Genomic DNA, 26362 nt, shown 5'->3' with positions numbered 1-26362 from the left:
ATCAAATACTCTGTCTATCTTAAAGTATTGTCTTGAAGATCCACCTTTGCACTTTACAATATCAATAGACTGGAGAACATTCTGAGTACACCTTGTCTAAATTATTTTTCACACCATCTTGGTCCTGACAGTAAACATAATGCACTTACGTTTACTTAAATTGTTGCTGTAATTCTTTCAACCACCTGTAAAGCAAGATGGCAAGAATTGTTTTCTTCCAAAGTTTTCATTCTTGTTTGGTCCAGTACCTGAATTTGATAGTGATTCCCTGTACTTTGACTTGACTTCTGTAAAGTACTGTATACATGGTAAATGATATCAATTATAATAATATAGTTGATTAATGAAGGATAGCCATTTTTTGTTTTCCAGAGGTCACTGAGATTACATTGAGGATGCCTTCATCAGTAATTTTTGCACAGCTGAGTGTCAGTAGACTGTTCAGAGCTCATTGTTCTATTGTTTGTCCAGCGTTCTATTAGTTGACTCAATGAGCATCCAAACTGGTGAATATGAGCTACCTTCAGATCAGAATTAATTTACTATGAAATTGCACCTGACTTTATCTATATACAGTATCACCCATCCTGGACATGTAAAAAACAAAACAAAACAAAAAAAAGCTTTACATTGACTTTGTAAGGAACATATACCTTAATACATAGGTCAGACTACATAAAACTGATCAAGATTTACAGCACTGGAATGATTATTCCAAAATATAGAAAAGCAGAATTCAAAAGTAACACTTGACTTATCTTAACTTGGAAGATAATATAGTTTTTGCCCCATGCCAAGAGGATTTCTAACAAGGTATCCAAGCACTAATGAATTTAAAAAAAGTTGGTTTCCATTTTAACCAAAAGGACCAGAGTGATATTTAATGGTATTGTCAACACTGATTAAAATAAAAATGGCGTAAGAGGAATTAAATTGGAAGAGGCCAACAACTATGTCTACCTTGGCCAATTGAAATACTCTCCTGGTATCCTAATTGTCGAGATGCAGAAAAACCACACAACTAAATCAAGCATGGTAAAATGTATGCTGGGAATTACAAATAGATTGGCAAAAAACTACTGTATTCAAGGGTAATCCAATTTCTGTTATATCACCAGAAGTGTGAAGAAATGAAAATGGACATATAACACCAAATGACTATTGTTGGTCATAAGAGATACCTGACTCGAAGATATTACAGGACTGATATTACAGCCAAACATAAGATACAAATAAGACATTCTGATGAGAAAAGTGCCCACTAACCCAAATTTGCTTTATATTATTTGCTGAAAATACCATAAATAGGGCACAAACACATAATTCCTCCTTTAGCATAATGGAATTTGAACTAGAACTTGGTAGAATTATGTGAATGACACTCATAGAGATGAGTGATATTAATGATGAGGGTTGCTGATTGAGTCAAGTGATTACACAAAATGATTTGACTGCCAGAGGGGCCCTGGCATGAGAATGCCACAGCCCGTCGCGATTATGCGTTTGCTCCTCAAGGATCACATGATCACAACATCACGTAAGAGAAGGGTCCTCTCCTGTTCTGTTCAGATTGTGACACTGCATATATGTTCATTACAGAGTAGAGGTTACTGGACATGGCAGTTCCTCAAACAATCCTCAGGCTGTGCAAGGGCTCTAGGGCAAAGTATCCCAAGTACTGCTTGCTACTGTGAGAGAACCATCAGATTCCTCAGGGCTGCAAACAAATAATGGATGATGAACTGGCTCTAGTTCTAATATATGCGCATATTCATGTAATTTTGATAATAATCCCCAATTTACACAGCAAAAGTTTCACGAATATGAAATTATTTTTATTGCGTGGTACATGGGGCACTTATTTTAATGGGGAGAACTGAACTATACAAAAAGTACAGTTGTAAGACTTTCTATGTAAGAGGTCCCAGGTTCGAGTCCCACCTTTCCCTGTCAGAATATTAATCTATCAGGCAGCTCCAAAGTCATAGCCGCCACGGGAGTTCTACATTGTGCTAGTAGAAGGCTTTGTAGTAAATACCCCCCTCCCCCACTTGAGCAGGCAGGTGTCTAGTTTGCCTACTTGTTAATCCAGCTCTGGGACAGGGGGAGGAAGAGAGAGGCAAGGAACATTTTACAAATCCAAATAACATAAGGTCAATGGCAAGATATTGCATTACAGACTCTGGAGATTTTGTAACTGAGAACATAGTAGATGGAGAAGTGCTCCAAACATGAACTTCTCTGTTGATTTACGAAACTAAAAGCATAGAATAATTAAATAAGCGTCGTACCCAGCAAAATGTAATGCCGCAAAAGCGCCTACAGGCTAACTAGTTCATATTTATTCGCACAGAACAATACATTGCAAAGGCCTCCTACAGAAAATATTATTCATTGTATTTTATTATCATTTTTTTCTGTTAGTTAATAGTTTGGTATGCTTTCAGCTCTTAGTATGAAAAGTAATTTTAAACATGTAGTCATAGGTCAGTTAGTGGCACATTGGTACTGTGTATATGTTGTTCAGGTAATTTGTAGTTGACTTGTTAAAAGGACTAGTTACACACACTCTTTTGCAGCAGCTCATGAGAATGATGACAAGATGTGTTGTTGCTGGAGCTTTTGTCAAACAGGATCCTACTTATCTGATAGCAACAGTAAGTCTGAGTTTCATATTTCATTTATGCTAAGCAGTGTTATGTCATGTTGTAACATGGAAATGATAAATGAACCACACATGGGCACTAATTAGGCTGCAAAATACATTTCTATTCAACAATTACTACAAAGTGCATCAAATAAAAGAAGAGTAGAAAACACAAATGTAATTCTACATGTTATTTTAAGCTACAGTGCAGGGGACATGTATGCTGCTTACATGATAAAGTTTAAACCCTGCAATGCTTAAAAGGGAGTGGACAACTGCATCAAAACAGAAGGTCCTTTACTGTTCAGCATGATGTCAGTAAGAGTATTATAGCTCCTCAGAGTCAACTATTATTTTTAAAATAGGTCCCACAACATCACATTGGTTATAAAACATAATTTAGTGCCGCTGGAGTGGAAGAAACATGTCATACATCTGTGGGTAATTATAAGAGGGTGAACATAGTGTTTTGATTAACTCAATAATACAAAAAGCTTTAAGTGTTACTGTTGCTACACGAATGCTGGCTGTTTATTTCCCGTCATGGATAACACCTTTATCAAATAATGAAATGCAAGGCTTGAAATAAGGGCTCATGTCTCTATTAGTTCCATATAGTTACACAGGTTGTAGCAAACTGAGTGGTTCCAGAATGTTTACACCAAACCTCCAGATGTAAGATGTACCAAATGTTTTCCAGTCAATATGTATATGTAGCCATGGCTGGTCCAGCCTGCATCTCTGCCTCTTGTCATGTAAGTCCTTTGTAGCTACAGGCTGGTGCAGGCTATCCTAGGGCTTTGACCCCCTCATGCTGCCTCTCTGAATGGCAGGAGTGAAGGTGACACAAGGGTCTGTGTGTAGCCAATCATGGTACAGACCTTGTGCCCTCCCCTTCTGGTGCATCAGATAGGAAGTGCTAAATTATAGGGAGTTCTCTTCCACCACTCCTAGAGAGATGAGATGTGTGCTGCTCCTCCCGGTTGGGAGTGAGACATGCCAGTTAGTCCCTTCTAGGCTGATTGAGAGCAAGATCAAGCTGAACTAAGGCCTTAATATTATACTAATGCCCATGCATCATCCAAAGGTCTGGGGATCCAGATCAATCCTCATGCATTCGCTGTACTGCTAGCAGTGGCTGCTACCAATAAATCATCCCTTTTTATATACCCTTGCCTGACCTCTCAGTCTATTGGGTAGGGGTATGGATGGAATCTGCCCTAGTGGGTGACTGTCTCTGGAATTCATGGAGCCTGCTAGAGCTGGAGGTGCTGACACCCTGAGTGGAATCTAAAGATCATCAAAAGTCTGTCCTGTTCCCCACACCATTGCGGAACCTTAGCATCTCCTGGACCCTCACAGGTATGCACGCACCACAAACACCTGTAGCCACAGCAACATCTTTCAGAGAGTGGGGAAAGTGTGCTACATATAGCTAGTATTAAGATCTATAAAAATATTGCAGAAATATATCGATTTTTTCATGGCTATGTGCATGTATAATTTACTGTTTGTTAAACTGCTAGCCTTCTACAAGTTAAAGGAGACCCTTTAACTATGGAAAATGTTAAGACCAGAATGTTTTGTGATTGGCATTTCAAATCAAAGACTGAATCCAGACCTCATAATAAATTGGATATTGAATGTCTGTATGTATATTACTATGTATATAGGGCCAACAAAATAAACAGCACATTAACAAAAAACGAGAGAAAAACTACAAGATAAGTAGTCATGAGTCCTAGCAATTCAAATGGTTCATTCAGAAGGTGTGTTATTAGATTTGTTTAAAGGTGAGGAGAGACGGTGCATGGCATATACTGTACTGAGTGTGAAGTCCACAGGTAGGGAACAGTGAGGTTTTAGGTGATAGAGATCAGTAGAGGTATAAAAAGGGTAGAAAGGAGAGCTAAAAGCAGAGAGCAAAGGTATAGCAAGAAATCAAAGCACAGATGTACAGTCGAGCAAAGAGGAGTATGCGGCCTAGAATATAATAGGTTTTTTCTTGTATGGTGCTCACAGTGTCCCCAGCGCTGTATATAGAATTCATGCAGGTATGCGTCTCTGCTCCATAGAGCTTACAATCTATTGTTTGGTGCCTGAGGCTAAGACCTGTAGTTTTAGCTTTCCAGATCACTGAGCAAGTTTGTCCACCATAAATACTTGCCGATGGACACAAAATAGCCATACTGTCTGGGCTTGCTCCGGCAGCCATTAGAAAGTTGCAATGTCAATGCAAGATAACATTGCGACTTTGGCAATAGATAAACTCACATATCTCGGAAACCCGGGAGATCTCTGAAGGTCGGGGGACCAAAGTCTCCATGAGACCCCCGGTTAAAGTAATCTTAAAAAATGTCATTTTTGTGGGGAGTTGCTGTTTTAAGTTTGAGACGGCAGGGCAACATCCACAAGGTTATATCTGATAGGCAACTAGAGAGTGGGGATTGGGCTGCAGGTGTGAGGTTAGGGTGGATTGATTAGGAAAATTGAATTTGCTACACAATACAAATCTGTGGCAGAATGGTAGTGACTCATATTGGAGGATTTGCTTAAATTACAGAAACAGAAAAACTTTGTATCCGTATTCACATTTTTTTTGTATAATTCTCATATTACCAGTTTTGAGCCCATGTAGTTTTACACTGCATAACACATCTTTCAAATAGCAATCTCCTACCCTTCTCGGTGACAGCTTTTTGTTGTTGCTATATCTTAATATAACATTATCAGATACAGTTGTGTGAAAAAGAAAGTACACCCTCTTTGAATTCTATGGTTTTACATATCAGGACATAATAACAATCATCTGTTCCTTAGCAGGTCTTAAAATTAGGTAAATACAACCTCAGATGAACAACAACACATGACATATTACACTGTCATGATTTATTTAACAAAAATAAAGCCAACATGGAGAAGCCATGTGTGAAAAACTAAGTACACCCTTACTGCTTCCATAGGAATTAAGATGCTAAGTAGCAGACAGGTGCTGCTAATCAAATGCCCTTGATTAATTGATCATCAGCAAGTTTGAGCACCTCTATAAAAGCCGAAGTTTTAGCAGTTTGCTGGTCTGGAGCATTCAGGTGTGTGTTAACACAATGCGAAGGAGGAAAGACATCAGCAATGATCTTAGAGAAGCAATTGTTGCTGCTCATCAATCTGGGAAGGGTTATAAGGCCATTTCCAAACAATATAAAGTCCATCATTCTACAGTGAGAAAGATTATTCAAAAGTGGAAAACATTCAAGACAGTTGCCAATCTTCCTAGGAGTGGACATCCCATCAAATTCACCCCAAGGTCAGACTGTGCAATGCTCAGAGAAATTACAAAAAACCCAAGAGTTACAGTACATCTCAGATTCTACAGGCCTCAGTTAGCATGTTAAATATTAAAGTTCATGACAGTACAATTAGAAAAAGACTGAACAAGTATGGTTTGTTTGGAAGGGTTGCCAGGAGAAAGACTCTTCTCTCTAAAAAGAACATGGCAGCACGGCTTTGGTTTGAAAAGTTGCATCTGAACAAACCACAAGACTTCTGGAACAATGTCCTTTGGACAGACGAGACAAAAGTGGAGATGTTTGGCCATAATGCACAGCGCCACGTTTGGCAAAAACCAAACACAGCATATCAGCACAAACACCTCATACCAACTGTCAAGCACGGTGGTGGAGGGGTGATGATTTGGGCTTGTTTTGCAGCCACAGGAACTGGGAACCTTGTAGTCATTGAGTCGACCATGAACTCCTCTGTATACCAAAGTATTCTAGAGTCAAATGTGAGGCCATCTGTCCAACAGCTAAAGCTTGGCCGAAATTGGGTCATGCAAGAGGACAATGATCCCAAGTACACCAGCAAATCTACAACAGAATGGCTGAAAAAGAAAAGAATCAAGGTGTTGCAATGGCCCAGTCAAAGTCCAGACCTCAACCCGATTGAAATGCTGTGGCTGGACCTTAAGAGAGCTGTGCATAAACAAATGCCCGCAAACCTCAATGAGCTGAAGCAACATTGTAAAGAAGAGTGGGCCAAAATTCCTCCACAACAATGTGAGAGACTGACAAAGTCATACAGAAAACGATTACTTTAAGTTATTGCTGCTAAAGGTGGTTCTACAAGCTATTGAATCATAAGGTGTACTTAGTTTTTCACACATGCCTTCTCCATTTTGGCTTTATTTTTGTTAAATAAATCATGACACGGTGTAAAATGTCATGTGTTTTTGTTCCTCTGAGGTTGTATTTACCTAATTTTAAGACCTGGTAAGGAACAGATGATTGTTATTATGTCCTGATATGTAAAACCATTGAATTTAAAGTGTGTACTTTCTTTTTCACACAACTTTATAAGTTGATTTAATGTGAGAATGAAGTATAACACAACGTTAGCGCTATACAAAACATGTCACAGTATTATATATGCACATGATGAATACGATATCAATGAAAGTATAGTCCAATGTCATGCAGCCTAGAAGACTTGAAGGTCTGTCCAAAAACCTTCTTGAATGAAATACGAAAAATACACAGTCCTCCTCGGCGCTGGAACTTTGGTTGATGGTGCTGTTGTTCTCCAATGGATATAGAGAGAAAATGATACAGATGTGCTTCAATAAAATTAAATACAACCTTTGGTCTTAACCACCTTATTGTGCACCCTTCTGTATATTGTATATACTAATTTATTGTATACAGCCTTATATAGTGTGTTCTTAAACACATTAACCACCTCATTATGTTTGGAATCGTCGAGGAGAAAGGAGGTCTACGGAAAGCCCCAGTCCAAACTGCAATATATAGGAGGTGCTGTAAACGATGCGAACTAAGGAGAACCCTCAGGAACACGTGACCACACACTAACGTCGGATCGGACGAATGTGGAAGTGGTGCGTGCATACCAATACACGAGGGACGCTCAGAAGAAACTCCAAGCAGGACGAGCATATCGGGGCTTTAAATCAGCATTTCCAGTCATCGTGTGAACCGGAGAAAGGGGCTGGTGATGGCCTAAATGTTCACACCACATATTTTTATGTGGGAATCCATGAGTGAATTTCCAATTGTTTGTTCTCTATGTTTTTTAGTATAGTTTTTTTTTAAATGGTATTGTCCTATGGCTAGCTATAATTTCTTTTTCATTTGACGTATGAGGCATATATCATCATCTATCACAACAATTCAAGTTTAAGAGCTAAGTAATAGGAGTGTATTCATCCCTGCACTGTTTCACTGGTGTTGGTAATTTATCGATACAGTTATATGTGATACTACTGTATCTACACACTGCTTCTATAAGTAATAATAAGGAAGTGAATTATATATATTCTTTAAAGAACACGTGGAGCACCATTCAGTCAGAGTATATATTATTTTCCATCTGGTTAAGGTGTTTAAAGCTGCAGTTCAGTCTTTTTTTTTTTTTTATTAATTTTTTTACTTAAATAGTTTCATGTGTGCAATCTCTAATTACCTAAAGAACTGTATAGCTGCAGGTCAATTAGTTTTCCATGTATTGATAGGCAAAATTTAGTGACATAATTAGAGCTGGCATATGTTTTTCTTCTGCTTCTGTCTCTCAGTGGAAGATCATAAATATTCATGAGCACTCCTGCACTGACATGTGCTAGAGGGAGGGCAGGGCTGACAAAGGGGTGTGCCAGAGCTTGTGACAGGACATGAAGGGCAGTGCCTTAGCAAATGGCTGTTAAAATAGAATACAAGAAAATTGGTCTTTCAAAGTTGTTTTTTTAACAGAAAATGCTAAAGTATTTTTTTCTTACTACAGAACTGATTTATTAAAAAAAAACACACATGCAGGATATTGACTGAACTGCAGCTTTAAGAACACACTGTATAAGGCTGTATAAATTAGTATGTGCAATATACAGAAGGCTGCACAATATGGTGGTTAAGACCAAAGGTTGTATTTAATTTTATTGAAGCACAACTGTATCATTTTCTCTCTATATCTATTGGAGAACAACAGCACCATCAACCAAAGTTCCAGCGCCAAGGAGGACGGTGTAATTTTTGATTTAATGTGAGCAGCACTGAACTGCACATTCATAGGAATGGTTTGCATGGGAATGGCATGCTGGTATGTGCAGAAAAGCAGGTGGGAAATGGCAATAACTATGCTGTTGTGCAGCATACCTGACAAATTCCTGTTTTACTTCAGGCATACGTGTACATGTAAAAATGCAAGTAGAATTTAGGCTTACCTTGGCACATATTTTGTGCAGTCAGCTCATAGCCGGCTGAGCATTGTATTCGCTGAAGTGTATTCGGAGGCACACGCTGAGTATCAGCAGGGTTTGGCCGCTCCACATAAGCATTTTGCCCATTAGTTGGTTGTGATTCAGATGGCTGTGATACTTGGGTTTCTTCTTGCCCATTATTCACTAATATTTGCGCTGTTCTTGGTAGACACAAGTACCCGCCATAGTGGTTAACACATTTCATTCCTCCCTTACAGGCATCTAGCACAATTTCACATTCATCAATATCTGTGGTGGAGAATAGTATATGTTTAAAATCCTAGTAATTTATTCAAGAAAAGTTCAGGAAAACACAAACATTTAAACATAAATATAACAAAGCCGATATAATAATTTACCTTTACATTGTTGTCTTAGCGGGTCCCACTCATAACCATCAGTGCATTGCTGTATAGAAAAAGAAAGATAATTTAAATACACTTTGTGAGCACAGTTTCAAGTTAATGTATTTGGGACATTTAAAACAGATGAATAAAAAACAGATCTTGGAAATACTGTATATCTTTGAAAACTGAATAATGTTTATAGTGTAATTTATTATAATGACTCATACAGCTAACATAAATTGTATGCCATGTTGTTAAGATTTATTAAAACATCTTCATTTTCACCTTCCATTTAAACGTGAATCAATTCCCTCAAAACCAGGTTTTTAATCTGCAATAAAAAATTGACATACGATAAACTCAATCCATATTTTTCTTACAGCACATTGCAGTATAATGCGCTTGTTGAAATAGAAAACCAGCAAAATCTGACACAGATGTTGGTCACTGCTAAGGTTTTAAGGTTCATTGCACTTAAGGGAGTAAAGTGAAGCTCAGTAAATCAGCTGTTTTATTACTGTATGTTGATGTTCATGTTGTGCAATTAATTGCGTTGGTGATTTATACAAAACTGTTGCAGGGAAATATAGGCTGCAAATAATTAGACCTTTTTTTTGTTTCGCAACTGTTATTTAAATTACATGTAAGGAAGTGCATATATATTAAAGGTTCCGCGCTGTCAATTACATAGGCAGCGCCATATTGTCCCTGTTTGCCAGCGAAGTTACTGCGTACCAGTTGGGCTGCGCATGCGCGAGGGAAGCGCGCGAAGGGTAATCATAAGTAGAGACTTGGAGGGGGTTTGAACTATGAACTCTGCACTGTGAGAAGGTCAGCTGAGGCTGAGGACCAATGGGATGCGAGACTGTGTATGCAGGAACCGGATGCGTGTGGGCGGAGGGTGAGAGCAGCGAGGGAGGTGAAGGAGGAGGTTGGCGGAACCTCGTGTGCTAGAGCGGAGGGTCAGTGACCCGTCTGCTTAGGTAGGATATGCCCACAGCCCCAGGAGTCTTTCCCCTGCCATCGTAGGGTGCTGTATTTGTAAGGACGCCCATAGTCGTCAGGGACGTTTCCCTTTAGTGAGGTTTATCTGCGGAGTTGCGGAGCTGCGGCCGCCATCTTGGATTTCCCATCTGACGGTGCTGCAGAAGGGAGAGACGGCGCAAGGCTGGATTAACACCAGGACCCCAGTGGAGTGTCAAGGTCATCGTAGTGACCGGAAGGTATCCTTATCTACAAGTGCACCTACACCGGTCACCAGGCGCTGATCCCGCCTCCCACTAACTAATTGGGTTTCCTGAGAGAGTGCCTATGGTACCATACTTCACTGGTTATGAGACATACTCCTAAGGAGAGTGGCAGAGCCACCTACGTACAGGACATTATCCCTACTAAGGTGTGGCCGAGCCACGTTGTGTGTGTGTATGTAATTGTTATATGATAAGTCTGCAGGTCATTTGTTATTGATGTGTGATATAAAAAGGTTGCTGTTGCATACTACTGTTGTTAGGTTCTTGCTCAGGGTATAATCTCTATAATGGGGATCCTGGGTAAGTGGAGGCGCTGCACCACAAGTGATAACGGTATACCCCCAGGCTCCCAATAAGCGGAGGCTCAGAGCTCCTGAAGCCACAGGTTTATGCACCGTAGTCCCTTAGTTCAGGCGTTCACAAAAAGGGCTACATACACATCTAAAATAAGCAGTCTAATAAAGATATCATTGTATGGTAACGTGCTTTTTATTCGAACTTGCCCAGTACCCCATTATGCCCATGGGTAATTTAAAGGTCCTGTTCATGTTATGCTATTGTCACAAATAAGGAAACCTTTGGCACAATCTCCAAAATGTGCAAGAAAAGAATGACTGAAAATGACCAGAAATAGCCATAGAATTCAAGCAACACCTCCATTTATTGTATTGACAAATGTATCTGGAGAATGTGTAATTTTTTTGCTGAAGCTCAGTGAAGGAAATCATGAAGAAAAATGTAAAAGGTTTACTCAAGTTATCACAGTTCTGTTATATATTTTGCTAATTCATTAATGAGTAGGGTATTCTTTTTACTTCTAACAAATCATATCATATTGTGTAATTCTGTAGTTACAACGATTGTAACTTTGGCAACATATGCTCAGACAAGGTAGGCCAAAAGGTTCTTATCAGTCATCAAATTCCATGTTTTTAATCTGAAATTTTCAGATGCCACATTGAAGAAATGTGTGATTATTGGAGTTTAATGCCTGATGGAACCTGGGATGCATACACCAATATATAAATAATATAAATGAGAACTGGAAACATCTTTCAATTCCCATTGTAATGCACCTAAACAGGAATTACTGAAAACTGATCTGGGCGAGTACAAAACAATACTTTAAAATATGGTAAAGTGGATTATTGTGGGTTACTACAGCCCTCGATAAATAATTTGAGTTAAGACAAGCAACATAATGTAATGTACATTATGCATGACATGCCCCTTTGAATGTTAAGTAGAATTGCCAAATCTAGAGCTGGAGTATTTTTGATTCAAAACAATGGGTATTCTGCATATTCATAGCTATACCTGTGTATATCTGCTTATGGAGATCAATATCAAATACTTAGGGGCCTATTCTATAAGCCTTCATAACCCACTTATCGAGGCCTTTATGCCCAAAATGCCTACTGCTATTCTATAAGCCTCGATAAGTGGGTGATAAAGGCATGAATTGGCAATTTTTTCAGCCATCCAAAACAGATCGCTGGTTGACTGGCGATAAGCGGCAGGTTCTGAAACTCGTGCAATTCTAGTAGCCTCGATTAGTTAGCTTTAGAATGCCGAGTTTCTCCCAAAATCCTCACGCCAGGAAAAGTTGGCGTGAAGCTGATGAGAACATGCAGAGAAGGCGGCGAGAGGGGACTTAGAAAAAAAATGCATTCTTCCTGCATCAGACCGATGCCGGGAGTTTCCGGAGCTGATACCCATTAATATCAGAACCGGAAGCCCCCGGCATAAATCCCATGCAATAAAAATGCATTCACAGATGCAGCGGCCGTTATCCGACTATTTCTCAAATTGGTTTTCGAGATCTCCCAGAAATCCTTTAAAAATTTGCCACAGCAAACTAATGGCCCATGGGATTAACACAGCAGGGGTCCCTGCTTATCATTGAGACAACCATACTAACTGCATCCATTCACCATTAATTGGTGATTGCGTCTAAGAACATCTGTGCAGTGTGAGTTTTTTATAAATTCAAATTATTGTCTGCATTTACTGTATGCTCACTACATAAAGGGTGCAATAATTTACTTTCACACTATAGGTGATATATATTATATACTATACCCTAAGACTATTTTTCTTGTTTGGTGTCTTGAAACAACTATAGTCTGTTTTTGAGCATTGGTCTACTGTCATTCTGATTTTATAATCAGTGGGGTATTTACCCAAGGAAAACATTGAACAAGCACAAAGTGTGTCACTATACGCTATTTTCTGTTCCTTTCTTTTCCTTTGTTTTTTATATATTACACTGAGCACCGATTGAGGAAGAACAGCACCGAAGAAGACAATCTTTTCTCTCTAAGGGCCAACAGAGGATCTGGACAATCCGTGTCACCTCCTGGTAGCAGGATTTCCGAATCTTTAGAGGTGGTCATTTATCACACCAATATATTTACTTAAGTATTATTATTTGTGTTTGTATTATTGTTACATCACCATTATTGTATTTCACACACGTGTGTATCACATTATTAAGGATGTAGCGCTGAGGTTGTGCTTTTTTCCACAGCCAATGGTGCACACAACTGTGAGAGAATCTATTCAATATTTCTATGTTAGCGGAGCAGTAAGTGTGGTATTTAGAGACTCATTTAAAAGCAATCAAGATTGTGGGGGAAAATTCCTCACTGATCACTCATATGCAAAGATTGATGCAGAATTACAGGGGGACTGGTGACAGGAGGAGGATGTTGGTGCCAATTGCTTTAAGCAGAAATGGCTGCCAACCAAAGTACCAGCTAGCACTAGCTTAATGTAGAACAAGTGCTAGCTTGAGTATTGATGTTAAGCCTTCATCCACAACCTACAGAGGTACTTGTACACTTGTTTCACTTGATATTTTTGTCATTTTAGTGCCCCTAACTTCTTCTGCTGTCTGCTAGCGAAAGCCAGAGTGATAGGATTTTGTTTGAAAGGCAATGGTTGAAGCAAGATTTGCTGACAAATGGATATGGATAATACTAGTAGGCTAAGAGTAAAGGGAATTAAGTAAGATAGGGGTCAGTGAGGGTGTCATGCTAGGGACTTGTTGCATTTTAATAGTTTGAAGAATGGCAAACTGCCAGTACTGGAGGTCATGGAAGTGACCACCATAGAAGCATTGCTCGACTGAGATGTGTTGCCCCAATAAGTAGTACCCGACCATACCTAATGTAAACATGTACCTGCCCAGTATTTAGTTGATCTATTTCTGCAGCAAGCTTATTTTGACTTGTTTGGTATTTACCTCTATTTCTGGCGAGGAGCTAATTTGCTCTGTGACTTTATATGTTTTTTTTTTTAGAATTCTATTGTGTTTGTACACATCATTGTTGGTATATTAATAACATGTGTATTTTGATATTTTTTGCACACAACTGTGAGTGTCCCCATTTTGTGGAGTTTCAGGGATTCCTTTCTTTAGGGAAAAACACCCTGTTTTTTTTATTAGTGTAAGGGTATATGTCTATATTAGTTCCCCTGTATACTTGATATACTGTATAAAAAACATGTGTTACTATATTTGATGATCTGTATTTTGTATGTTCCGTGTCAGAAGAAATCACTAAGCACCCACTTGCTGTTTTTTTTTCTTCAGTATTTCTGGAATACTATTCCTTCATCTTCAAGCATTAGCAATAAAGCAAGTAGGAATTCAAAATGTACCTTAAATCCTGTCACTAGAGAAAAATGCCAATATGTTTTTCATTTGTTTATTCACCATTGGCAAGAAACCAAAGGGGTAGTTCATTGAACTGCGATAGTGCTGATTCAGCAGCACTGCACGGAATCTTCCAATAACTTGAATAGGGAATTCTGCACGGTAATGCCAAATTCGCACCACCGCAGCTTAATCAATTACCCCCAAACACTTTTAAAGAAAGCCAAGGTTCAAATAGCATTTTTAAACCTCATAGGTTTTATCTTCAAGTGCCCTGCAAAAGAAACCAATGAGGTTTCCAAAGCGCTGTACACTATAATTTCATCGATTAAGAACTTTAATATTGGTCTGCTAAAAAGTATCACAATAAATCTGCAGTTCTCCAGGACCGATATAGCTACTAAAGCTTTTAACTGCATCATGGAAGATACCACAGTTCTCAGTGTCACTTGGCAGCTCAGTAGGTTTAAAGAAAGGAAGCAACAAAAGCTCAACAGTGACATCTACTTCTTAACATGCAAAAAGAAGAACACTGTATCCAAAGGATTCTAATGATAACAACCCTCTTTAAAACAAATGTATGATTACAATTACAGCACAGCCCCCTTTAAAACTAATTTAGGATTACAATTACAGCCCTCTATCAAACACATTTTATTTACCTGTGAGCTGAACTGTGCTCCAATTAATTAGTGAAGCATTTTAATCAATATTATACTGTTGCTTATAATTTATTTACCAACACTATATGAAAACATATTTTTGGCACTGATTACTTTACTGCAAGACATTCCTCGGGTCTGTATTTGTCAGTCATATTTGCTACGCATGCTTATATGCAAATATATTCGGGGACAATACATGGAGCTTTCAAAAGAACTATTCATCCCACGGGCAGCACATAGGACTCAGGGCCATCCCTTAAGGTTGGAGGAAAGGAGATTTCACCAGCCACAAAGGAAAGGGTTCTTTACACTAGGGGCAGTTAAAATGTGGAATTCATTATCCATGGAGACTATGATGGCAGATACAATAGATTTATTCAAAAAAAGGTTGGACATCTTTTTAGATAGGAAAGGTATACAGGGATACACCAAATAAGTATACATGCGAAAGATGTTGATCCAGGGATTAATCCGACTGCCAATTCTTGGAGTCAGGAAGGAATTTATTTTTCCCCTTATGAGATATCATAGGATGATATTACTCTGGGGTTTTTTGTTTGCCTTCCTCTGGATCAATAAGTAAGTATAGATAAAGGATAAAGTATCTGTTGTCTAAATTTAGCATACTGTAGGTTGAATTTGATAGACGTACGTCTTTTTTCAACCTCATCATCGTCTACTATGTAACTATGCTTCCTGCCATTGCTGTCTTGTATAATAGCTAGCGATGGTCTTACTAGTCTTACTATGCCTGGGCGTCATTGTCATTTTTTCTTAATAACTGTGTAATACATTGGAAAATGGCTAGAAGATCAGCCAAATCTCCTACCAATTTCAGCATCAATGCTGTTCCAAGTACAGAATTTTAGTTTCGTCATGTCACATAATAATACTTGCATATGAAGAGAATAATTCCACTGTACACCGGTATGTAATTCCAGTTGTCTCATAAAATGTATCAGTAATACGGTTGACTATAAAAAGCTTTATAATACTCGACATTTTTCATAAAATGTATTTTGCTATCTGTTGTAAATAACTTGTACTTGCATTGCATAAACTTTGTGATAGATATATGAGTAATATATTTGGTGTTACTTTTGGGCAGTGCTTAATCAAGCTATCCAAGACATGTCCACTTTCACTTATTTTCTCTGAGTATCACTGATTTTTAGTATCAACAGTCAAAGGCTGCAGCCCCGGTAGCGCTGAGCTACTTACATATATAGTCTAGATATATGTAAGTCCCCGCTCACGCGGTGTGCACGTGCTCGTGTGTGAGCACACACGCTCTGCGCTTAAACAAAAAAATCTTACTTTTTATCGCGCTTAACTACCCGCAATGCCCCCCCCCCTCCACGTGCGTAAATGCATGGACAACCGGCGCTCATGCTTGGAGCGCTCTCCAAGCATGAGTGTGCTCAGCGCCAGCGGGGACTCAGCCTAACTGATATAAATCAGTCATTTTATTGATCCGAATCCCTCAGATCTCACTTATTTCAATCATTATCAGTTGATATTTGTGCAATGCTCTTAAAATAATGCATTGCTGATAGACCCTTTGTTAATTTGTACATTCTTATATATGTATTTTTAGTGCGCAAAGGTAACAGAAAACACAAAAGAGGGAGCACGGCTTCACTGCAAGGTAAGAGGCCTTTCCATGTGACCACCACAAGTTTAAACCCTTACGCTTGAAGCAGTGCTGCTTGGTCATGTACTGTAGCACCAGCCTAAGTGCAAGTGCTTTCTACAATGCAGTTCAGAGGTGAATTTCTTCTGAATTACTAGGATCCCAGATGTAAGGCAGCAGAGTGCATGCACTGGCTCCCAGTTGCAACAATGTAAAAAAAAGAAACATTTATGATCTTTGCGAGTGTTTATGAACCAGAAACATTTTAAAGCTGCAATTCCCCCCCAGAAGCAGATATGGTTGAACTCATATAATGTTAGTGCCTTGCTTCCGGAGCATATGTCCTGCACTTTTTAATGTTATTTTTAGTGTTAAAAATCTGGAGGTTTTTAATCTCTAGTGTCTGAGGTTAACATTGTAACCTTTAGACTGCATTGGGCTATGGAGAAAGCTCAATTTGAAACCCGGACACTTAGGGACAGATACACAAAGCTCTGTTAGTGACTTTACGAGACGCTATCTTCAGATAACATCTTGTTAAGTTCTAACGTGGATCTTCAAACCTTCCTACCGAGGCTTTGTGTGCTTTCTTTATTTTAAAACGGCCTGCCGTTAACTTTAACTGACATTTGTGCTAATAATATGCAAATGAGATGTGGATCACCTCAACGCATATCTATAGAACTCTTTTAAAGTTAACGGGGTACATAACGCTATGTTAATTTAGGTCCTGATTATACTTGGCGTTAGGTGCTTCCAGCTTCCAGCACCTAACCCTGGGTCTTGTTCAGGATTCGGAAGTGGGCCACTGTGGCTTCCTTTATGATCTGTCTGAGATATGTAAATGTGCTCACAAGTGATATTTTAATTTGCTGTATATTGCCTTAACATTATAGGAAGCCAACGGGAATACCCTGGAGTAGCCCAAAAATGTAGCCAATGGTAAGGTAACCCAGAGGTTGATAGAAATACCTTTATTACACTTCTACCACAGTAGTACAGTATGTCGCTATGGCATACAAGTGGTTAACCATGAGTTGCTATGACGAGTTTCTAGCGACAGCCCCTGGCCAGGGCTCTCACAAAAAAACGGAAATGCTCCAGAGGCCACATTCAGTGGCAGAAGAAAGACGCCTACATATAAAGATACAGAAACAAAGGAAAAAAAAAAAATATGAAGAAAAGAAGATTTTTTTAAGAAATAATTAAAGATGAAGATTCTTCAAGCAATAGAGGATCGAGGGCATCAGACCAGCTAGGGATCCCTCCCGCAAGGATGGCACCGGATTGCAAATAGGGCCTAGATTGATTTGGCTTTTTGATTTTTCTGGGGTTTCTTTGTTTATTTTTTATATTGGGCTAGTGGATTTTTTGTTGCTACTTGTTTTGTGATTTTTGTATGTTTGTAATGGTTTTTGGTCATTGGGCCTGCGGAATTTTTTTTATTTCGGTTGGGCATCGGTTGAATTTATGGTGGGTGGCTCATTTCTACTTGAGATGTCCATTGGTTGTACTTAATTTGTTTACCAAGCACAGGCCAACCTTGATGGCCCTATGAAATTTGTGAGTGTTACCTTTTCGTATACATATATATTTACACATGTACAGTATGTATATATATATATATATATATATATATATATATATTTATATTTAAATATATATTTATTTATATATATATATATATATATATATATATATATATATATATATATATATTAGAGAAAAAGAGAAAAGAAGCGCCCGATCCTTGTGTAAAATCAGATGAACAATATTTAATATATCATGGACAAGACAAATGCACACTTACAATTTGTCTAATAAAATAAAGCATATTATGGGACCTGCCCATGCACCAACTGAGGACTCCTCGGTCTCTTCTTTGTGTGTGAATGTCCGCAATGGCTCCAGATAGAATAGTGCTGTCCGCCGCTATCTCCAGGAGAGTAGTCCTTAGTGTTTGGGAGCGGTCAATCTCCGCGTGCGGCCGCCATTGCGCTTTCTTGTTACACTTTAAAACCGGAAAAATCTTCAGACACGTCCTTGCGTCCTCACGCTGGTGCTGGGAGCTGCCCGGCCACCGTAGATTCACTGCCAGATATCCCTATGCGTTTCTTCCGACTCTGCGGATTTCATCAGGGGATGGATAGCACATGGAACTGCCTTGTGTTAAATAGTCCCTTTCACCAATAAAAAAACGTTTCTCCACAGCTGTGTTTAGTTCCATTAATATCATTGGGCTAATCTCTATTACCTGGTGCAATAGCTAAACAATTAAAGCTAACTAAATGAATTAAAAGGATAAACATAAGAATAATACAAATACCTGCAAACAATTACTCATTAGAATTAAGTGATAGACACTGAAACAGACATAAAGTATAGAAGACATGCAAAGGCTTATTGCTGATGTGCATAGATGGTATTAAAGTATAATTACTATTAATGGGTGTTACTGAATAATAGCAGATGACACATTAAATATATTCTTAATCGAAACCATTGATATTATCATAAAGATAGCCCTGCATAGAACAAAGAAAATAACATACAGTTTATTATTTTTTCACATTGCCTACTATATGAGCCATTTTTTAATTTTTTATTGTTTAGTTAAGTCTCAGTGACATACTTGAGTCATTTTATACCTTTTTTGGCAATATCTCCATATTGCTTTTTTATTTTTATTTTTATTTTTCATGTTATGCACATTTCTTTTTGCTTTTGTGTTTTCATTTAGGTAGTCATTTTTTGTTATTCATGCCAGAATACATTTAGTATTTTTCACACACATTGTCTTTGGGCTTATCCGCCTGGTGCAATCACTTGCCACATCTGTCAGAGCTGCAGCAATTTAGGTGTAGTGTGTGAAGGGTGCTGTCTATATTTTCTGTCACACACACATATATATATATATATATATATATATATATATATATATACATATATATATATATACATACTGTACGTGTGTAAATATATATGTATATAAATAACAAAAAGCAGAAGCACATGCCCCATAGTGTATTATCATTTAATACAATTGGCTTTTTGAAGAAACCTTATAAATGCATACTCACAAATATAAGGGTTAAAATTGCATATATATATATATATATATATATATATATATATATATATATATATATATATATATATATATATATATATATATATATATATATATATATATATAAATGATACTTCACCAAAATCAAATGACCAGGGAAGGAGACACAGCATTACAGGGAATGAAAAAAGAGTATTTAATCCATAGGTATCCAACGTTTCGGAGCAATCCTGATGAAGGGGCCCTGGGATGGCTCCGAAACATTGGATATCTATTGATTAAATACCCTTTTTTTTTTTCATATTCCTATAGTGCTGTGTCTCCTTCCATGGTCATTTGATTTTGGTGAAGTATCTTTTTTATACTATTTATGATGCGCACACTTGCCAATTGTAAGCTAATTGTTTTGTATATATGGTGTGCTTTCTCTCCCCTTTTTTGTGTATATATATATATATATATATACACACGTCATTGTTTTTGTTTTTATTGCCTGAGGTATTATTGTGTATTGTGTTGATGCCGGCCATTAGTCTTACAGTACCACTTTTGGCTAGAAGGGCAAATGGCTGGTACTGTAGAGGGGGGTTAGGTTTTTTGGGGATAGGGTAGGGTCTATAGAGGCTGTGGCTTATGGGGGTAGGTGCCCCAGGGAGGGAAGTTAGACTGCCTGGGGGAAGGTTACAGGGTGTGGTTAACCCTTTGTATGCCATTGCTTTTGTATTGCTATGACATACAATGGGTAGTATGGTAGTTACGGTATTTCTATAAATCCCATGGCTACCGTAGTGACCATAAAGGCAAGCATAATACTGTACATGCTCTCCTGACCGCTACGGCTTTCAAGGGGTTAATTATGATAATTTTTATTGGGAATGAAGATGCTAATACCTGTCATCTTCATTAGCAGATGGCTAACGCAGCCCAGAGTTACTAACAGCTAGTGCCGGTGTTAGCTGGCTAACGCTGTACTAGCCATATGCGAATGAGGAACTCCCCCTGTCTCACTTATAGGCCTTATCTCTAAATTCCTTTATTAACAACACTGCTCAATTTAAATGATCTTCTGTAAATTATTCTACCCTATACAAAGTACATATTTCCACAGCCACTGCCTTTGAAGTGGGTGAATCGGAAATGTTTTGCAGCCAAGGAAATAGTCAGAGAGAAAGAGAGGCATTTTAAATGACTTACATCTCTCTCTCTCTCTTTGTATCTCTCTCTCACCGTCTCACCATCTCACCTTGAGAAATTAAGAAATATAGAACCCACTCTTGCTATGGGGACACGTAACAAATTGGGCAGGTTATGATATAGATAATGAGAGTAAACCGCACAGTGAATGTTCAAAAATGCTTTAAAATAAACGTACATAAGTTTTAATAAGGCATAAATTACTTAGGCGCTTATTAAATGTGCTGTGAAGCCGTCTTCCCTCCAAGGCATAAACTTAATAACATTTGGCTGTTGTGGCCCCCAAAAAATGACATTATGGGACCACTGATGCTAAATGTCAGTGAGCGACTTCAAATCCGTAAAAGACTAACAGAAAATCAGTGAGGGTTGACAGGTCTTTTGGGAAAAATCGAGTGCTGTTCATATTAATGGGGATTACATCTTCCCAAACCCAATTTGACATGGAAAACATACACATTTCCATATTTTTTTATTTACCTACCCTTTCCTATTATTGCATGAATTTGCCCTGAACATACTGCAGTTTCATGAGCAGATTAAATCCACACCATAAAAATTACAACCTATAACCTAAAACATTCTCATCTTTTCCTTCGGTATCATCACTATGGTAATGACTAGTCTTCATTGTTAACCTTTATTTTAAATATTACATTGCAGTGATTTATTTTGACATGTGCTCTACAATTAACGCAAGCCCGACAAACTCCTTACCGTGAAAGTGATGGTCTCTTCGGCCTCTTGTGCAGATATTAAATGAACCAAAGTAGCCAAACACAGAATCCTCAACATTCTGAAATTGCAAAAGGAACATGTTTACATTTTGCAGTCACATCTTGCAATGCTCTGACACAATGTAATTTGTTAAGTAGGCAATACCGCCTGTTCAACCACTTTTTAATAAATTACAGAGTGCGCAACATAATAACAGCATCTACTGCAGATTATGCAAATATCACTACAACCTATAACATTATCTCATTGGGCTGCCCTACGGAAAGGTTACTTTTTAGATTGCACTTGGGGATAGAGTACCGTGTTTGGATGTTCTCATTTGATATATATATACACCATGTTCTTCATGTTCTTGTATAGCGCTGCTAGTTTTACGTAGCGCTTTACAAAGACATTTTGCAGGCACAGGTCCCTGCCCAATGGAGTTTACAATCTATTTTTTGGTGCCTGAGGCACAGGGAGATAAAGTAACTTGCCCAAGGTCAAAAGGAGCCGACACCGGGAATTGAACCAGATTCCCCTGCTCTGTGTCCGTCAGTGTCTTTACTCACTGAGCCACTTCTACGTGGATGCTAAGTACTCCACCATTTTACGTTTTATTTTCCCACAATTTAGCTGTTATATTTTGAATGAAAATGACCACAACAATAACAATATGTGATCCCATACATTACAGAATAAAAAACATACAGATGTAGCCAACGTTTTTGCAATATTTGGCACGCTTCCATGGGTGGAATGGCACGGTAGCCCTGCCCTCTTCTCAAAGAACAAAAAACAATGGAGCGCTGTTTACGTCCCGCTACAGCGTGCCAAACATTGGCTACATTTGCACATATGAATTTGTCAATTAAGCAAAATAAGATTTCAAAAGATTGTAGATAATTAAATATGATGTAAATTAAGCATTATAAAATGTGAAGTGAATAAACGTGCAAGATGGAAGAGAAAGAAAGAGAACTATTTGAGGGGGAAGGTAGAAGAAAAAAGTAAAAATGGAGTATTCAAGATATTTGATCATTTATTTCTACAGTATTTGCAAATATTTAGAAAATCCTATTTCACTTCATTAACTGTTATTAATGATTAGACTTACATTTTGGGGCATTTAGCTTACACTCAAACTCTGAGCACTGCTACATTTAATGGAAGGAAATGCATTTTTACAGTTAACATTGCAAAAGACAAAGAAAAGGCCAGAACTCGACAATTCACTGTACTGTATGTAGATCCTTGCAAGGATGAGACAAGAAAGGAATGAGATTAATGATCGCAGGGTCTTCTTTAAAGTATTGGGATTTTTGGCTACATAATATTAAGTTACTTACAACATACAGGTATATTCATCATTCCAAAACAAAGAAAGCCTGCTGCTCAACCCAAATCAGTGGTAAGTATGTAAAAATGATGGCGGTGCATGAGCGAATGAGAACGTATATGTACAACAACAATGTGAATCAATGCTTGGGATCACAAAAAGAGTGACCCCAAGCAGGGATTCACATAGTTGTTGTACATATTCATCTTTCCCACATTTTTGTAGAATGTTAGTAGAAATTTCAAATTAAAATAAATTGTTATATATATGTTTATACATATTGACAATATCGTGATATTACATTTACTCTTTAATATTTTAATATTTTTGTATAGATACACTATTACATATAGACTATTGATTGACACTTAGGGCCTCATGCAGAGAGCAGCGCTAACAGGGAAAGCGGCATGTATTGGCGAAATCTGCCTTTAGAAAGGCAGATAATGGGGAGTTTTAAAAAAAGCGCCATTTTTTTTTTCTCAGAATCTCGCCGCGCGGCTGGAGAGAACAGAAATCTCTCCAGTCTTGAAAACGGCCATATGCAGAGAGCAGCGAACGCCATCTAGTGGCTGTTCGCGGCAAAAAAATGGCGTGATTTTCAACATTTTTCCTCTCCACCAAGCAGCTGGCGCTCCGCGGCCGGTGGAGGAGAAAAAAAAAAAAATCGATTTCTTTCCCTCTAGTTTCAACAGTGCTCATAGCGCTGTTTGAAACTCTCCATATGCAGAAAGGATTGTAAATGCAGTTTTATGCCCTTTCTGCATATGGAGAAAAAAACTCTCCAATAAAGCTAAATTTTCTTCCCCTCTCCAATTCTAAATAGCGCTGCTCTCTGCATGAGGCCCTTATTATTTTGGAGATTATATTACTACTGTATATAACTATGCAATTTAACCTTTTGTTAAGATAGTGTATGTGTTATATTTTCACTTGATGACTCTTATATATTAAGTCTTTATTTCTCATTTTTGGATATCTTTACTGTATGTATTTCATGTTCACATTTGAAGAGGTTTATCTATTGAAATGTGCATCTTTTTTATACAGTTTTATCTATACAGATGCAGTATCTTTTATCTATCAGCTGCCACAGAGCATGTGTTGGTGCACAGTGTGCAAAGTGTTGTCCATCCATGGCACAGTGCTTGGCAGGGGGTAATGGCCCATTGGGATTAACACAGCGGGGGTCCCTGCTTCTGAATGGGACTCCCACTGTGCGAATCTAACCAGGATGCACCTGTCTGTAAGAGATGCGCAGTAAGAGTGAGACTGAATCAGTCACTCTGTGTGCGCCTCTAACAGGCAATCACAAGGATTTTATTTTAATAACACAGTATTGTTGCAGGTGGTCTCCGGAGCTGAACCGCATTAATTTCAGCCTTGGGGACCAATTGATTCCTGAGTTACAGGCCTGGGTATGGGATGCCCGTATCTCCGCTATGTTTAAATCCTCCCATGTTTCGGGACCGGGACATTTAAACAATGCAGGGAGATACCGGCACCCCATACCGGGACTTGTAACTCGGGAAGCACAGGGTCCTAGTGGCTGAAATCAATGCGGTTTAGCTCTGGAGTCCCCCTGCTTCAATACTTAAAATAAAATCAAAGCAGCGCGATCGCCTGTTAGAGGATCGCCTGTTAGAGGAGTGCAGGGAGAGTGACTGATTCAGTCTCAAAGTTACTGCGCGTCTCTTACAGACAGGACTGCTGCATTTCTATATTAGGATAGTGCACTTCCTTCTTCATTTTGTATTCCAGATATGTTGACACTGGAATGCACTATGCAGATTTGCTGACACGCACCACAAGCTTTTGCGATGTCGCCACTATACTTGTCACGGGGGAAAATACGGGTCCCCTCGATCACACAGGAAATAGATGTCACTTCCTGCTTGCTTTGGCCAAGGAGATATCACCAGGGAGGTATATAGCAGCATTTGTTTGCCTTACTTGACTCCCTTACCTGTCGAAAGTACCACGGAGGTCAGAAACGTTGTAACTGTTGCTGACTTTTTATGCATTAATATTCAGTTTGGCCACACTGCTCAGGGGCATGCACTTATATTGTTTTTTTTTTTTTTTTTTTTTTACAATTTTGCCTTTTATTTTGTATAATGTTTTCTAATTGTACAGTTAACCGTGGCCATATTTGCAGACCCATTTAAAGCTGCAGTTCAGTCTTTTTTTTTTTTTTTTTTTTAATTTATTTTTTTACTTTAATAGCTTCATGTGGGCAATCTCTATTTACCTAAAGAACTGTATAGCTGTCAGTCAATCCGTTCTCCATGTATTAATCGGCGAAATTTTTGTGACATATTAAAAGCTGGCATTTGTTTATAATTTGCCTCCGGCAGTCAGTGGAAGACTCATGAATATTCATGAGTCTCCCAGTGACGTGTGCTCGCTCCCGATCTGCCGCTGTGTGGTGCCCCCTTCTGCCCGATCCCTGCGGCTGTCAGCCTGCGCGAGATGGAGGGGGCTTGTGCCGCCAGTGGGGAGGGGGGAGCGGGAGATGTGTCTCCCTTCTGCTCCGATCCCTGTGCCTGCCTCCCTGCCCGCGCGCGCGGGAGATGCAGGGGGGTTGCGCTGCCCCCGTGGGGGGTGGGGAAGGGAGGGGGGAGCGGGAGATGTGTCTCCCTTCTGCTCCGGTCCCTGTGTCTGCCTCCCTGCCCGCACGGGAGATGCAGGGGGGTTGCGCTGCCCCCGTGGGGGGTGGGGAAGGGAGGGGGGAGCGGGAGATGTGTCCCCTTCTGCTCCGGTCCCTGTGTCTGCCTCCCTGCCCGCACGGGAGATGCAGGGGGGTTGCGCTGCCCCTGTGGGGGGTGGGGAAGGGAGGGGGGAGCGGGAGATGTGTCTCCCTTCTGCTCCGGTCCCTGTGTCTGCCTCCCTGCCCGCACGGGAGATGCAGGGGGGTTGCGCTGCCCCTGTGGGGGGTGGGGAAGGGAGGGGGGAGCGGGAGATGTGTCCCCTTCTGCTCCGGTCCCTGTGTCTGCCTCCCTGCCGCGCGCGCGGGAGATGCAGGGGGGTTGTGTCCCGGAGCAGTGGTGGCAGCAAGGTGGTGATTGTGTGTGTGTGTATATGTGTGTGTGTGTGTATATAAATGTGTGTGTTTGTGTATATATATGTGTGTGTGTGTGTGTGTGTATATATGTGTGTGTGTGTATATATATATGTGTGTGTGTGTGTGTATATATGTGTGTGTGTGTATATATATGTGTGTGTGTGTGTATATGTGTGTGTGTGTATATATATGTGTGTGTATATATGTGTGTGTGTGTGTGTGTGTGTGTGTGTGTGTGTGTGTGTGTGTGTATATATTAGTGTGTCACCACAAGTACTCAGTCACCCACCCACCCACTCCCCCTCTCCCGCCCACCCACCCACTCCCCCTCTCCCGCCCACTCCCCCTCTCCCGCCCACCCACCCACCCACCCTCTCCCCCCCACCCACCCTCTCCCCCCCACCCACCCACCCACCCACCCTCTCCCCCCCACCCACCCACCCACCCTCTCCCCCCCACCCACCCACCCACTCCCCCTCTCCCCCCCACCCACTCCCCCTCTCCCCCCCACCC

General features: G+C 39.5%; 1 protein-coding gene across 1 annotated transcript in view; it reads right to left on the bottom strand.

Moving 5' to 3' along the window:
- EFEMP1 (EGF containing fibulin extracellular matrix protein 1) overlaps nt 1-26362 on the bottom strand; it is a 104331-nt gene that overhangs the window by 63851 nt on the left and 14118 nt on the right. The window contains exons 2-4 of the mRNA XM_075596218.1: nt 21447-21525; nt 9269-9317; nt 8874-9158 (exon numbers count right to left, since the gene is read on the bottom strand). Of these exons, the coding sequence (XP_075452333.1) occupies nt 8874-9158; nt 9269-9317; nt 21447-21524 (412 nt within the window). The 5' untranslated portion in view covers nt 21525. The remainder of the gene's footprint in view (nt 1-8873; nt 9159-9268; nt 9318-21446; nt 21526-26362) is intronic.

Source organism: Ascaphus truei, chromosome 4, assembly GCF_040206685.1.
Source record: "Ascaphus truei isolate aAscTru1 chromosome 4, aAscTru1.hap1, whole genome shotgun sequence".
Taxonomy (NCBI): Eukaryota; Metazoa; Chordata; class Amphibia; order Anura; family Ascaphidae; genus Ascaphus; species Ascaphus truei.
Note: the sequence above shows the minus strand (reverse complement) of the source record. Positions and strands in the feature narration are given on the sequence as shown.